This window comes from Acanthisitta chloris, unplaced genomic scaffold (assembly GCF_000695815.1).
Source record: "Acanthisitta chloris isolate BGI_N310 unplaced genomic scaffold, ASM69581v1 scaffold16989, whole genome shotgun sequence".
NCBI lineage: Eukaryota > Metazoa > Chordata > Aves > Passeriformes > Acanthisittidae > Acanthisitta > Acanthisitta chloris.
In genome coordinates this window covers 32,092-46,221 of record NW_008691031.1, presented here as the reverse complement: position 1 = coordinate 46,221, position 14,130 = coordinate 32,092, and the positions used below count along the sequence as shown (strand labels likewise).

Here is a 14,130-nt window from a genome sequence, read left to right as displayed (position 1 = left end):
TCCGCTCAGGGAACTAGCGGTAGGACAAGAGAGTGCAGACTCAAGGTCTGCCAGGGGAGGTTTAGGTTGGATATTAGGAAGAGATTATTTTACAGAGAGAGTAATCAGGCATTGGAATGGGCTGCCCGGGGTGGTGGTGGATTCACCATCTCTGGAAGTTTTCAAGATGAGACTGGGTGTGGCAATTAGTGACATGGTCTAGTACCAACGGTAGGGTTGGACTTGATGATCTTTGAGGTCTCTTCCAAGCTGGTTGATTCTATGATTCTATGATTCTTAGTTTTCATTCCTTGTTATGAAAAAATTAGACCAGTGTCAATCACCTGAGAAACCAGGAGCCAGTCTAAAGATCCCAAAGACTGCTTCACCCTGTGGCCATTCATATTATGTATGATAACTCTATTTGACACAACATATTGGTTTAGAAGATCTTAAATCCCTTTTAATTGCATGTATATGTATATTTATGACAAAACATGGGCTTAATTTCGTTAGTAAAGCAGGAAATGCTGTAGAAAGGCACTTCTGGTTGTTCCACTGTGGTTGCCTTCTAAATAGATTAGCATGAGCGAGTGAAATGAGATGTTAAAAAAATAGTTATTCATCAACAAAGTACCTTGCCTGAAATCACACCATAAATATATAAAGATGTAAAATACCGTGCTTAAAGATGCCATTGGGACATAGTGGATGTAGTCTGTGTCCTGTTAAAATCTGCATGATGGCAGGCTTTTTTCACCAGTTCCAGGTCTTCACAGTTTTGTTTATATTGTTCCTGAATGAAACCCAGGTTCTGTGTCCCCATGTGCTGCTACAAACAAAAGGATTGAGAAATCAAGTTCTTTGAGAGCAAGAACAGAAAAAAAGAGATTAAGAGAGGCAGGAAATATGACCATCCTTCTTACATTTTAAGTAGTTGTAGATACCTATGTATTCCAGTTAGATTTTCTTCCCTAGTGCCATAAGTGTATGGCTGGCTGTGTGAGATCCCATATTTATTATTTCTTATCTTTTATTTCATACATGTTCAAGTGGTCAGTGAAGAATGTCAATACCAGTGTCAGAGAACCATGTTTTGTGTTTGATTTTGATGTGGTTTCCTTTCCTTGAAATTCCATCTGATATTTAGAGAAGGAAGCTCTCACTTCGCCTTTCAGTTTTCAGACATTGCCACCATTAACAAAAGTGTTGGCAGCAAAATCTGGTCCTTGGTGATATTTGCATAGCTTCTTTCCTTCAAAGCATGTTTTAGGGAAACCTGGGCAAAGTAATTTTCCTTCAGAGGGTTTGCTCAAGTGAGACTGATTGGAGCTTAATGAGTAGCTTAACTGAGGATGCACAGAGGCAACCGCAGCCTGCTCACTGTCCCTCTCCACTATATTTTCTCTTTGGTACTAACTGCAGTAGAAGTCAATCCAGCCTTCACCCCAGTTATGCATTCAGTTAGATCAGATTTACTCTGTAGTAGCTCCACTGAAGCCACCAACATTATTCCAGACTTATACCACAGCGAAGGCAAGGAAGATCAGTTTACCTTTATTTTTTCCCTGACTCTGGATAAATATCAGAAAGGTATGTTCTGAGTTAAGCAGTGCTGTTTTTGAATAGGCACTATTTGAAATGCACTTCTGTCTTGGTAATATTCTTGATTTCAGGAGGTCAAATAAAAGTAAGAGGTACTAATACTCTTTTTTTCCTGATAATATTTTGTATTCCCTATGGTTTATTAGAATTGTATTTCTACAATAATAACTGTAGAGCAATTGCTTCAGAAGTATCTATTTAAAAACCCAACTCATTATGGGAATTGTCACAGGGAAATAACTGCCATAAAAACATCTTAATGCTGTTACCAAGCTGTAGGTATTCCCCCTATGAAACAAGCAACAGTCTTCCCACACATTTAATATAGTGAGCTTAATGAATTTTGACTGGTGCCACTTGTTGGTTGCTAGAGAACATGTAACGAAATTGTATGTCAAAGGACCTCAGTTTATCTTTATTTCAGCACAGCTAGGTGTCTGGCATAAAGCAGATTACCTCCACAGAACAAAATCACTCACAAATATATAGTCCAAAACAATATACTGGGGGGAAAAAAGCCATTTGCAGCCTACATCCATTTGTGATTGTATGGGAATATAAAAGTTCAAGGGACGTGAATGGCAAAATGCCCACAAGTTACTGCCACCAACAGAAATACTTTATCTGTTTTGTTTCTGGTTTTATTCAGGAAGAAGAAACACACAAAGGAAATCTTCAAAGGTGAGTAAAACTTACAGGGAAAAAAAACAGCAAATACTCAACTGCCAGAGCTACAGCTCTCTGCACCCAAGCCACAGACCTGGGGCACAGCCATGCCTTCTGCTAAGCAGCCTGCTAGCCAGATTAATGGATTTACCCAGGCATTAATTTGTCTCAATATGCTTCTGTTCTATTCTGATTATCCTGCGCCACATTCAGCTGTGGTGCACAAAGATCAAACTTCGTGAAAGTGGATGAAGCTGCAACTTACAATGAGGGCTGTGCCTGCCTTAGCAAGTAGTACAGAACTGTAGACATCAATATATAGAGGAAAACAGTTGGTGCTGAGGACCTGGCATGCTACTGCATGTCAGGGATATTTTGCTTTGGACTGGTTCTGGTCTGATCCCATGGGTTGAATACTCACCTAACCTTAGAATGCATTAGTTGTGCTTCTGAAGGGCATCTTCCAGCTCATTTTCATTCCAAAGGAACCCAGCCCATGCTCTCTGACATTGTCCCCTGATGCAAGCCAGAGCATCTGAATAGGAGATCCATTTCAAACCCATTCTTCTGATCTCACCTGACTCCCTAATGAGAACATATCCTAACTGCAGCTGGGGCTCTTGATTAAAAACTCACAGTGTGACTTTACTGTATCCTCCAGATCACCTGATACATGAAAACCACCGTTTGCTGAATTTTCACCCAGTTTGAGTTACCTCATTGAGCCAACTCTGATAATAAAATTCACTTGTTTTTTCAATTAGTACCATTCAGAAAGCTGCTTTTTTTGTTTGATTTCTTTTTTCCTTAAAAGAAAGCAGTAGGACAACTCAGCTGAATGTCTGTGATTTGTACAAATTAGTGAAATGTGGTTAAGCCAAGAATTCAGCATTATCACTTAGAGATTCCCTTTCATTGAATTTCAGCATGAGCTCAACTCACCAAGCCAGTTCAATGTAGCAGCATCTCAGCTGGATGCCCCACATCACTACACACCAGCTGTGCAGCCTGGGCAGTCCCAGGAGTAGGGGTGAACTTCCTGATTTCCCAGCAAGTCAGAAGTACTCCACACTTGCTTTGAAAAGTGTGCCTCATATTGTCATGAACAGTCATTTTCTGTGAATGGTATAATTCTGAAATGCATCCTACTGCTCCATATTTCAGACATTTGCCAAGCAGTAATCCATGAGAAACCAATAAATTAAGAACCCCGAATTAACCATTTGGTTCTTTTGATGACACATCAGGAATATTTGCACTTCACAGCTCTTTAAAAAATAATAAAAAGGGACTTTATTGAAAGAAAGGGCTAAAGGTAGGAAAATTCGGAAAAGATTTTTCATCCAGAGCATGTTGGGCACTGGAACAGCTCCCCAGGGAAGTGGTCACAGCACCAAGCCTGACAGAGTTCAAGAGGCATTTGGACAATGTACTCAGACATGTGATGTGATTCTTGGGGCTGTCCTGTGCCGGGCCAAGAGCTGGATTTCAATGATTCTTGTGAGTCCCAACTCAGCGTATTCTATGATTCTCTGATTAAAAATGGTTTTATATGTAAGCAGATAGTGAAAGTTAGGTTTTCAGAGTTAGTTTGCTGCTGAAAATAAGTCATTCTTTGACAATTTCCAAGCCTATGAGTGACTCTTTTGTGTTCCCTTCTCCAGGGCAATGTCTGTTTCTTCCATGTCAGAATTTCAGCGCCTGATGGATATTTCTCCATTTCTACCAGAAAAAAACTTGCCTTCATCCAGCAGCAAAGATGATATAACCCCTCCCTTATCTCCTGATGATCTGAAATATATCGAGGAGTTCAATAAAAACTGGGATTACAGTAATGCTAGAAACCATGGTGGGGCCGCAGAGAAGCCTGCAGAAGGCTGGACAGAAAGGACAGAAATTGGGAAAGCCGGGAATGATCCTGCTTCAGATCCATTCCAGGCATCATCATGGTACCTCACCACCAGTGTCACTATGACGACTAACACTATGACCAGCCCAGAGCACTGCCAGAAGCAGCCAACGAGGAGTCACGGTGTAACCGAAAAAATGGGAGTTAGGGTGTTCCACAGTCCACCGGTTGTCCGTAGGTTTGATAACTCAGTGATAGCTGGCAGTGAAGGAAAAAACCAGGTTGAGCCAGACTTCCTGTTTTCTGTGACCAAAGCTATGGGGAACGTCACTGAGACAAAAAGTGCTTCCTCGGATATGTTTGGAAGATGGTCTTGTGACCTGGCCAAGCATCATAAAGATTTTCTGGAGAATGGTCTTCATCCCATTGAACGTCCTATTTGCACTACTGTGGGCTTTGCCTCACCCTTGCACAGCTTGGAGATGTCCAAAAACATGAGTGATGATATGAAGGAGGTTGCTTTCTCTGTCCGAAACGCAATACGCTCTAATTCCACAGAACCTCAGTTTAAGGACACTGCGTGTCAAACCAACGGCATGAGAACGACAGGGACACAGACCACCCAGACGATCAGCGTTGGCTTGCAGACAGAAACCCTGCGCAGTATCACCAGCAGTCCACACAAGTGTCTGACACCAAAGGGGGGGTCCACGCCTGTCTCATCACCATCCAGAAGCCTAAGAAGCAGGCAGGTGACCCCCGTCATTGAAAAGGTCCAGGCTAAGTTTGAACGCACATGCTGCTCCCCCAAATATGGCTCTCCAAAGCTGCAAAGAAAAGTCCTTCCCAAATCAGACCAGCCAAATAACCGGACTTCACCTGGCACACCTCAGAAAGGATTCAGTGAGTCTGCTTGGGCTAGATCAACTACTACACGGGAGAGCCCTGTCCACACCACTATCAACGATGGCCTCTCCAGTTTGTTCAACATTATTGACCATAGCCCCATCTTTCATGAGACCTTCCAAAAATGCCCCCGATCTAGCAGCCGGTCCAGGTCAGCAGAACCCAGGCCAGACCTGGGCCCATTGCAGGAGCCATGTACAAATGCCCGTGGCAGATCACCCAGTCCTCTCCGGTTGGGGACAGAGACACAAAAGGAAGAAGGGACTGAGGTGACAAGTATCAGGCAGGACTTATCTGCTCCTCCAGGGTACACTCTTGCAGAAAATGCTGCCAGGATCTTGAATAAGAAACTTTTGGAGCATGCCTTAAAGGAAGAGAGAAGGCTATCTTCACACAGCCCACCAAATCTTAGCAATGACAACAGCACAGGAGAAATTGTCAAAGTAGATCCAGGGTCCATAGAGGTAATGAGTTTGCTTGTTTTTCCTCCTATAGCTAAATGCACTCTTCTTTGAAAAAATGCATTGTGAGATCTCTTGCAGTCCTAGTGAGTATTTACAGTGAATATCCTAATCCTGTCATGGTACCACTAGTGAGTTCCAATCATGAAACTATTGGATTAGTCACTGAAGAACTCTTTAAAGAATTGAGTTTCTATCCTGGCAGCTTATTTGGCTTGAAAGCATCAGAAGAGTTTTATTCTTAACAGGATAAAAATAGTTCTTCTCAGAATGACTGGGATAAGGGTTTTCTGTCACAGAACATACCATATGTTACAGATGTTCTAGGGACTCTAGGTTTGAGTAAATTTGTCTTTTATGCTGGATGGAAAGGTAGATTCTTTCTCCTACACAAGAATGGGTGTTAACAAGTTTGTGTGAAAAACAGTCTCTACGATACCCTGAACCAAAACTTCAGGGCCTTCAGCATACCTTTTCTGAATGTATCAGGTGAAGTTTGGCTGGGGTCTGTGAATGTGATTAAATGGCATGATGTTTGGTACTGGCTGTTGCTGCCTCACAAAAATAAGAAAAAGCACAATATATATACATATATATATAAAATCAACTAGTCTAAGCACATACCTACTTAGTGTTTAAGAACTCTATTTATATTTTGCCATCAACAGTGAAACAGTCATCATTTGTCTCAGCAAGTATGCCCAGATGTTGAGGGTCAGTCTCAGGTAATGTGCTAGAGCAATCAACAGAAAAAGAGGGTGTTATGATGGATGAAAGCTTTCCATTATCAGGGTCTGAACCTCCTGTTTCTGGTGAACCTTTGTACACTTGAAGTGTTTCCCTGAAGAGGCCTGGAAAAGCTGAATTATGCCCACCTCTTACCAGCACATGTTGCCTTTCTGGTGTAGCCCTGAACTGGTGTGTGTCCTGCTGGCTGGTTATACTCCCCAGGGCAAGGGGAGGTGCTCATCATTCTCTCTGCCCTGTGCTGCTCCTTAGCATCCTGAAGTTTTGGTGAGCCCTGGCTGCAGGGCAGCAGCTTCTCCTTGACCCTTGCACACCCCAGATATCCCACCTTGCCTTCACAGGGCAGACTGCTACCACTCTTGCCTCAAACAGCCTCAAAAGGGAAAGTTCAAACTCTGTTTTGTAACTCAACATTTGGCTTGAAGGATTTGTGGGGACCTGAGCATTGAAACCTTTGATCTGTGAAGTTTGCCTTACACTAGTGTGTGGTTCTCAATGTGCAATCAGTTCCTCTTTTGTACGTACTGCTCAAGAGGGCATAGTCTTTTTTTGCCTAACAGAAGATCCAAAGTTATATGGGATATAATCCTTATATGCAGTTTAAACAGATATAAGTAGGGAAGTTTTTACATGAAAAAAAAGAAACCACATGCATATTATAAATATTACTGAATGAAAGTGGGCTTTGTGCACAAACTTCAGTGTGAAAAGAAGTGCTGAACAGCCTCATTTATTTGACTTTTTCTAGCTCTCTCTGAGAGTTTCTAGTTTGAAATACTGGGAATACACTAATGGTCCTTACTAGAAACTGTGTTGTACTCTTACAGGTTCAACTCAGCTTTGCCTTCAAGGCATCCCTGGAAACTCTTGATTTCCTCTTGTATCTTTTAAAAGTCTCAGCAGATTTCAAGTACAAGTAGACGGATGTCTCCTTGCACCATCACAAATTGCTGTTGACAAAATACAACTAGCATCAGTACTTGTGCACGGAGAGATTTGGGTCAATGCTGTTTAGCAAAAACTCATTGACCATCAGCCTAGCAGAAAATTTCTCCTTTTTGTGAATTCTCAGTATCTTTTGCCTAATTTTTTGAGTTCTGAGCCTCAGAGCTTAGACTTGTTTTTCCTTGCAACTGCTACTTGGCTATTATGACTGTTGTCAAGATGCACAGGTTATGTTCTTTGGGTGGTCCTGTCATTTCTCAGGAATGTGCATTGAAAAGGAAGGTGGTGGGCATTCACAGGATGTGCTTAGCTTCTCCTAGGTGAGGTATACTCAATGGATCATGGGTTTGCTGCTGAAAAAAATCTCCACAAATAAGTTTAAACTCTGCAGATGCCTTGGGTTATTTGTGGATTACACTGACCACACAAACTACACTTTGTACAAATTCCACTTAGCACATTTTGTACAAAGCCAGACACAGCAGTTCAGTGAACGATGCTCTTGGAGGAGGAGGCAGGCTGTGCTTGGGGCTGCCACCCTCCTGTAGATCCTTGCTGTGCTTCCCCCTCACCTGTTGGTTTCTGGCCAAGACAAGTGACCTTCCTACCACAAAAGCCTTCTTATTTCTGCAGTCATGGGATGGTATATTAACTACTTAAACTTGCATGCAACACCTGTTGGTGACTTTTCCTTAATTGAGCTTCTGAGTGGTTTACTTATTTCCGTATATTTTTGCTGCAAATATGAAATCTAGTTTTTATATATATGTTTATGTATTTACATACATAAGTATGTGTGCATGTGAGTCCATATGCATACAGAGTAGCAATAACTTTGTATTTCCTAACTTGCCCAGAGCTGCTTACAAGCAAATTCATATCCACCTAGTGTGGCCTACTAGTGTCTTATCCTGTGAATTCACTAAACCACTATCTTACTTACTTATCACGGGATTTATAAATATTGCTGTTAAAAATGCAGATTAGCATCAGCTAACAACGTAAGAGCTGTATGAACATTTTGCTTCTATGACTAGCAAGGGTGTAAATCATGGAGGTTACACAACCTCCATGGGTTCTGGGTTGATGGTCAAACTCATTTCTGGGGACAGCACTGTGAAAGGACCATCCACACAGACACACAGAGGAGAGGGCAGCTGCTGCATCCCCTGCTCACCAGGGCAGAGCAATTGCCACATGCTTGCCACTGAACTATTCAGCATGGGAGGGGGAATGCTAAAAGTAAGGGAAGGTGTTGTCAGAATTAAGGGGCTTTTGCTTTAGTTTGAGCCTCCCATCCAGCATCACTGTTAAAAAAAGGAACAAAGGAGAAAGGTGAGGCAAGGGTTGTCATAAAACCTGAGCAACATAAGCAGGAGCAACACAAAGTATCAGTCACTTTCTTGCTTGTCAAAGATTTTGTAAGCAGAAATGCTCTCTTGAAATCCAACAAAGGAAAAAGAATTACAGCCTTATTCCTCTTTCATAGTAACGTGGTTTTTCCCTAGCCCTAATCAAGGTTGGCAAAGGATAACAGATATCTTTCTCTGCTAACTAGTAGAAATGTTTGATTTGTTTATTGCTATGTTCACTTCTGAGACTGTGCTAGGATTGTAAAAGGTTGGTTTGTTTGCTTCCTTCCTTTCTAAATCTTTTTCTGCTAGTGGCTTACCTTTTATTTTTGATTATTAGTTTCCCTGTGGTAGCAGCGGTAACATGATCTGAATGAGTAGTAACATCTGGAGACTTCTTCCTTGCTGACATGAAATCTTCACTTAAAAAAAAAATAATCGATTAAAACAGTTCTTTCCAACCTACTTGCTTTCTTTTTCTTTTCTGTCTGTTCTGTCCAGAACCAAACTGTCTTATTAACTACCCCATGGGGACTCTAACTCTGCCTGCCTCACTGCTGTAAGTCCTTTCTACCTTGTTTCCAGAGCTTTCTGCAAGCAGTCATTTTTGAACGTGTGGGTTAAAGATGGGAAATGAATGTCCACAGCTCCAGAGGTATCAGTGTGTACCTGACATCCCTGGGGGGTCCTTCATGTGCAACAGTCAGGAAGCACTTAGGATAGGAGCTCACCTGCCATGTCCTGCGGCAGCACAGGCTATGAAGAGGTCACACTTGAGTAAAAATTTGTTCTGTTGGGGTTTTTTGTTAAAATTGGCAAAATTTAAGATCAACACAAAGGTATGCAAAAATATTGGGGAGGGACTCAGATTTATAACAAACGTTTTTCTTTCTACACTGCTTTCTATAACAAATACCCAGCACTGTGCAGGGCTTCTGGCTGCCCTGGGGTGCCTTTCCTCTGGCCCTGGCTACAGCAGCAGATGGAGAGGGCTGGGAAGGAGGCTCCAGCACCAGGTTGTGCCTAACAGTCACCTTTGCTCATTAAGCTGTTCCAGCTCAGTTTTGGCCAGTGGCTGAGGTTGCCACAGTGGAGTCATGAAACACCACAGTTATGAGCTGTGACCATCCACTCTGCCTCAAAGAAGAAAGACATTTGTTTTCTTTATTTATTAATACAGGCATAGCCACAGTGGCTGACAGCCTGGCTTAGGAAATAACTAGAAACTGAAGCTGAAATCATCTTTCTCATTTTTCATCTTTCCCATTTTCAGTGTTCAGGCTAAGAAGAGCTGCCTGTCCACCCACACCCCCAAGCAACTACCAAACTAAATTACCCACAGGATATTAGGGTTTTTTTAAAAAAACACATTTCTAGCTGTGACAGCTCCATGTGCTAAATGAGGAGGGGTTTTCACAAACCATTCCACACAGTTTCCTTGCCATGGCTGCAGGTGTGGGTGACTGACTCAGCAGCCAGCACATTATAAGATTACACTGCCAGTCACTTCTGGCCCTGAAGTAACATCCATCACCAGTGCAACTTTGTGTGGTGCTGGGCATGTGTACATCACAGATAAGATGAGCTTAACCCTGCTGTTCAGTAAAAGCTGACCAACATCTGCGGGCATGCTGGAGAGAGGCTTTTGAACTGGGAGGCAGCAGTGGAAATAAATTTTGTCATTGCCATGCTGACTCTGATTTACTGCTCTGAAACTAGGATAAATCAGCCAGAAGCAAGCAGAGCTATAAAGATATCATTCTAAGCCTCTGTTTAGAAAGAGGCTAAGACAAACCCCACAAATCTCATAGCCTTGCTGCACAGATGGATTTCTCCTAACAAATTGGAGTCTAGTGGCAGCCTTCACAGACCATATGCTGCCCCAGGCTCAATGGGATAAGGTGAAATAAGGACACAGAGTAAATTTTTGGGTTAGCACCGACTCATATTTCAGCTTTACTGTTGTTTTAGCAAGGGTTGTGTAGTTTATGGAGCAGAGAGGGATTGGGGGTGAGGATGCAGAGAGGAAGTGGGGCAGACTGGGGCTCCATAGCCCCCTGACCAGCTTCTAGAGTGGCTCACTGGCCTAACTCTCTGCGAGTGCTGAGGGCAGGTGGGCACAGCTCTGGCTCAAGCACTGGTGTGCAGCTGTGGATCACCCTGTTGCCTGTGTATTGCCCAAAGGCACTGAGGTTAACCCTCCGCTGAGGCTTCCCCAAGTATGACAATGCACTCTCTCCAAAACACATCACCAGCTCTATTTCTCATCTCTCACCTCTGTGTCTTCAGAACTGATCTTTCTGTCATGTAACATTCACGTCTGGTCTTCCCACTGCAGTGGAGAGCTTCAGTGGCGTATCACCTTGTTTGTTCACTGCCAATCACATCATGTTACCTACTCCGATATTCTCCATCCCTAGTCACGTTTCTCCTTCTCCGTGTGAAACAGTGTGCTGTATCCTTGCCTACTGCATCGTTCTGCTGCTGCCTTGGTTTCCCTGCGCCTTACTGTGCCAGAGCTTTTACTTTGCATTGTATCGTTTCTGGTCTCTCTCTTCATTTGTCACCAGTTTGCATTATGACTTTGAGACTCTGTCCTTTCCAGTGACTGCTACTTACGTACACATTGCTATAGGTTGACAAACTCCTCTGATTTGCTTTTATAAATTACAAAGTTTGCAGTGAAATTCAGAAGTTTGGTTTTGGCACTATGAGACAGACTTGCTCCCACAGTCACTCATCTTGGTGTAAGGAGCACGCAGAGCGAGGCAGGAAGCCCAGCTGTGCCATTAGCAAAATCCATAAATATTAGAGACATTACCAACTTAGTGCCAGGATGAAAAATCGCAACTGCAGATTGTTTCCAGTCGCAAAGGCAAGCTCACCAAGCCTGAACAATGGAAAGTTGGTGGAGGAATAAAATTTCCATTTTCTTCCATTGCTTTAATGTACAGTACCTCTGAATCCTGTAATTCAGGCTTCAGCAGCTGGCAGGAAGAAGTGATGTTCCTGAAGAAATTTGTAGGTAAGCCTCATCTTTAACCCAGCTGGAGATCATAACTACCCCTGTAGTCATTATTCTGCTGCTAAGAATTCTCCTGCACGTCAGTCTGAACTCTGAAGCAGACAAAAGGAGTCAGTGGTTGATTTTCACCCCACTTGCAAATGCCAAACCTGGCCCTTTTATGCCGGGTCAGCACTTAGAGCAAAGTGATGAATAGTGGATTTTCCTGAATTATCATGCAAATGTATTTCTCAGCTCTTCTCTTTCTAGAACAAGGAGAATTAGCAAATGGAAGTTTGTCAGCTAGTCCAACTCATTCCAGATCTCTTTCTTTCATTCTCTCCTTACCTGTTCCATAGATCACGGACATACATGCAGATACCTGGGGCCCGCACACAGCCAGATGTGTGCTAAAAGCCGCTTGCTTTAGTCCCGTGACATGACAGATGCTTAGCTTTAGTCTGAAGTTTTTGTTTCTTAATTCTCTGCGCATCCAGACAGCCTCTAATGCAAGTCACTAACCACTGTTTTGCTCTCTTGGCTGCCAAGGAACTACCTTGTTCTGCACTAGCCCCGTCCCTCCAACCCTGCTTCTCCCGGCCAGAGAGACCAGCGAACCGGCGCCCACCGTCACGATGGGCTTCACATTCCCCTACTGCCTCACAGTCGCAGTCCACCGGAGACCTGACTTCCTCAGAGGAGAGTGGAAACAAGGAGCTGCCGGCAGAGACCCTCAGCCAGGGAGGCGAGCCAGCCTGACTCCACGCAGGAACGGGGAGGCCACAAGTTGCCTCCGCCAGGTCGCCCGCCAGCCGTCTCTGCCAAGGAGGGAGGTCTGCCTGGAGAGGTCAAAGAATGTTCTCAGACACAGCTGCTGAATGTCCGACCTGGGAAACAGAGGTGTTTCTAGAATGAAACAGTTAATGTGCCTGTAATAACTTAATTTTTTTCATAGCTGAGAAAACTATTTTTGTCTCCATCTTTTCTACATACAGTATATTAACAAAAACAAACAAAAAAAAAGGGTTAAAATGATATAAAGCAAGATTTAAAATAAAATGTAAATTAAGTTTTAAGGGAATTTGAATACGTGCTCACGCTCTCTCCAAATACTGACTGCCTTTTGGTTATATTTGCACTGTTATGTTTTCAGTTTTGGTTTGGGGTTTTTTTTTGGGTTGGTTGTTTTGGTTTTTTTAATTTCATGTAAAACTAGGGTCTTAAGTTAATTTTATTCTATTTTTATGTCAGTGTTATCGGTTTTTAAAGGTAAGGTTCTTAAAGATGCTTCAACTGTCTGAAGCGATACCTTTTAAGTAGTGAAGAAAGCCATTAAGCTCGTTCACTAGACTTGTACTGAGACGGAGGGGAATACAGGTAAACACAAGAAAATGTGTGAAAAAAAGAATGCCTCAGAAAGTCTTACGGAGTTAGCTGTAAAATACACCTACAATACTTGACTTGCATGCCTCTGGGTCCTCGCACTTTAGTGCATGTACATACTGCTACTGTACCATCACATAAATGTGAGTCAATCTGTTTCACTGTAATATTGTTGTGAATTTACCTGTACTGTACTTTTATTGTTGGTATTCTTGCATTGACTATACAAAACCAAGAGTTTTTAAATTATTGTTAGCAGTTCAACTGGCTATGTACAGTGTTTACTGAGACCTTCCTTTTGGGAAAACCATGAAGAACTCTGGGCATACTAAATTGTAACTGGTCTTGTTTAAAAGTCTGTTTGAGACCATGTGAAGTGGAAATAAACCCCTCAGTATTTACAAGCTGCTCGAGTGCTTTGTGATGTTTTTTATGATGGTACTTCCCAGGTTCATTTAACTGGGGTGGGGGAAAGCCCCCAAACTCCTCCTTCATTCATAAAGGAAGAAGAATGCTTCCTTATATGAAATAAGTCATGGCAAAGCCAAATATTATGCTCTGCTCCACAGACTCCCATGACCTCTTGATCAGGCCATGGGAAGGTTTCCCTCACTGAGCTCCACAATACATCTGCTCACACAGATAGCAGGACCTATCTTCTCAGTTTCTCTGAGGCTGTATGGCTTGCTGCTTTCAGTTGCTCCTGGGAGTGAAAACCAGCCAGCTAAACATAATACCAAAAATACGACATGCCCAGAGTTAATTCAAGCTTGTGTCTCATAATTATACACAGAGACCAGTAAAACCAGGGCTTTTGTAAAACTGATGGCTAACATGGAGAAGTAAATGCTGCCGAAAGTTCATCCTTCCAGGAGGTGGAAACCTCTCGAGCTACTTTGCCTGGGACCATCTGTTTGGCCACATGCTTTCTCTGAAGCCCCAGAACTGCTCTGACAAGTTATCTCATCACTGAACTGGTTCGTTCCTGTTCCATTTCCTTTGCTGAGGCTTTCTGAGTCTTATTTCTTGAAGAACACCATCTGGGATCCCTAGAAGCCTTCCTGGTTAGCTCTGTCAAGAGATGAGCCCCTCACATCCTGTCCCGCTGTGTCATGACCAGCTTTCTAGAAAGTTTAATTCTGTTGTTGGATAAGAACAGACCTCCTAGCTCCCAAATGGCAGTAAATTGAGGTCTGATTTCTCTCATATCAGTTAGGGCTGTTGCTGACACCA

General features: G+C 42.8%; 1 protein-coding gene across 1 annotated transcript in view; it reads left to right on the top strand.

Moving 5' to 3' along the window:
• The window catches only part of MTCL1 (microtubule crosslinking factor 1), a 95,746-nt gene extending 82,445 nt beyond the window's left edge, over positions 1–13,301 (top strand). Inside the window, 3 exon segments of the mRNA XM_009082083.1 lie at positions 2,234–2,265; positions 3,915–5,469; positions 12,064–13,301. Of these exon segments, the coding sequence (XP_009080331.1) occupies positions 2,234–2,265; positions 3,915–5,469; positions 12,064–12,273 (1,797 nt within the window). The 3' untranslated portion in view covers positions 12,274–13,301.
• The last annotated feature ends 829 nt before the right edge of the window (positions 13,302–14,130 follow it).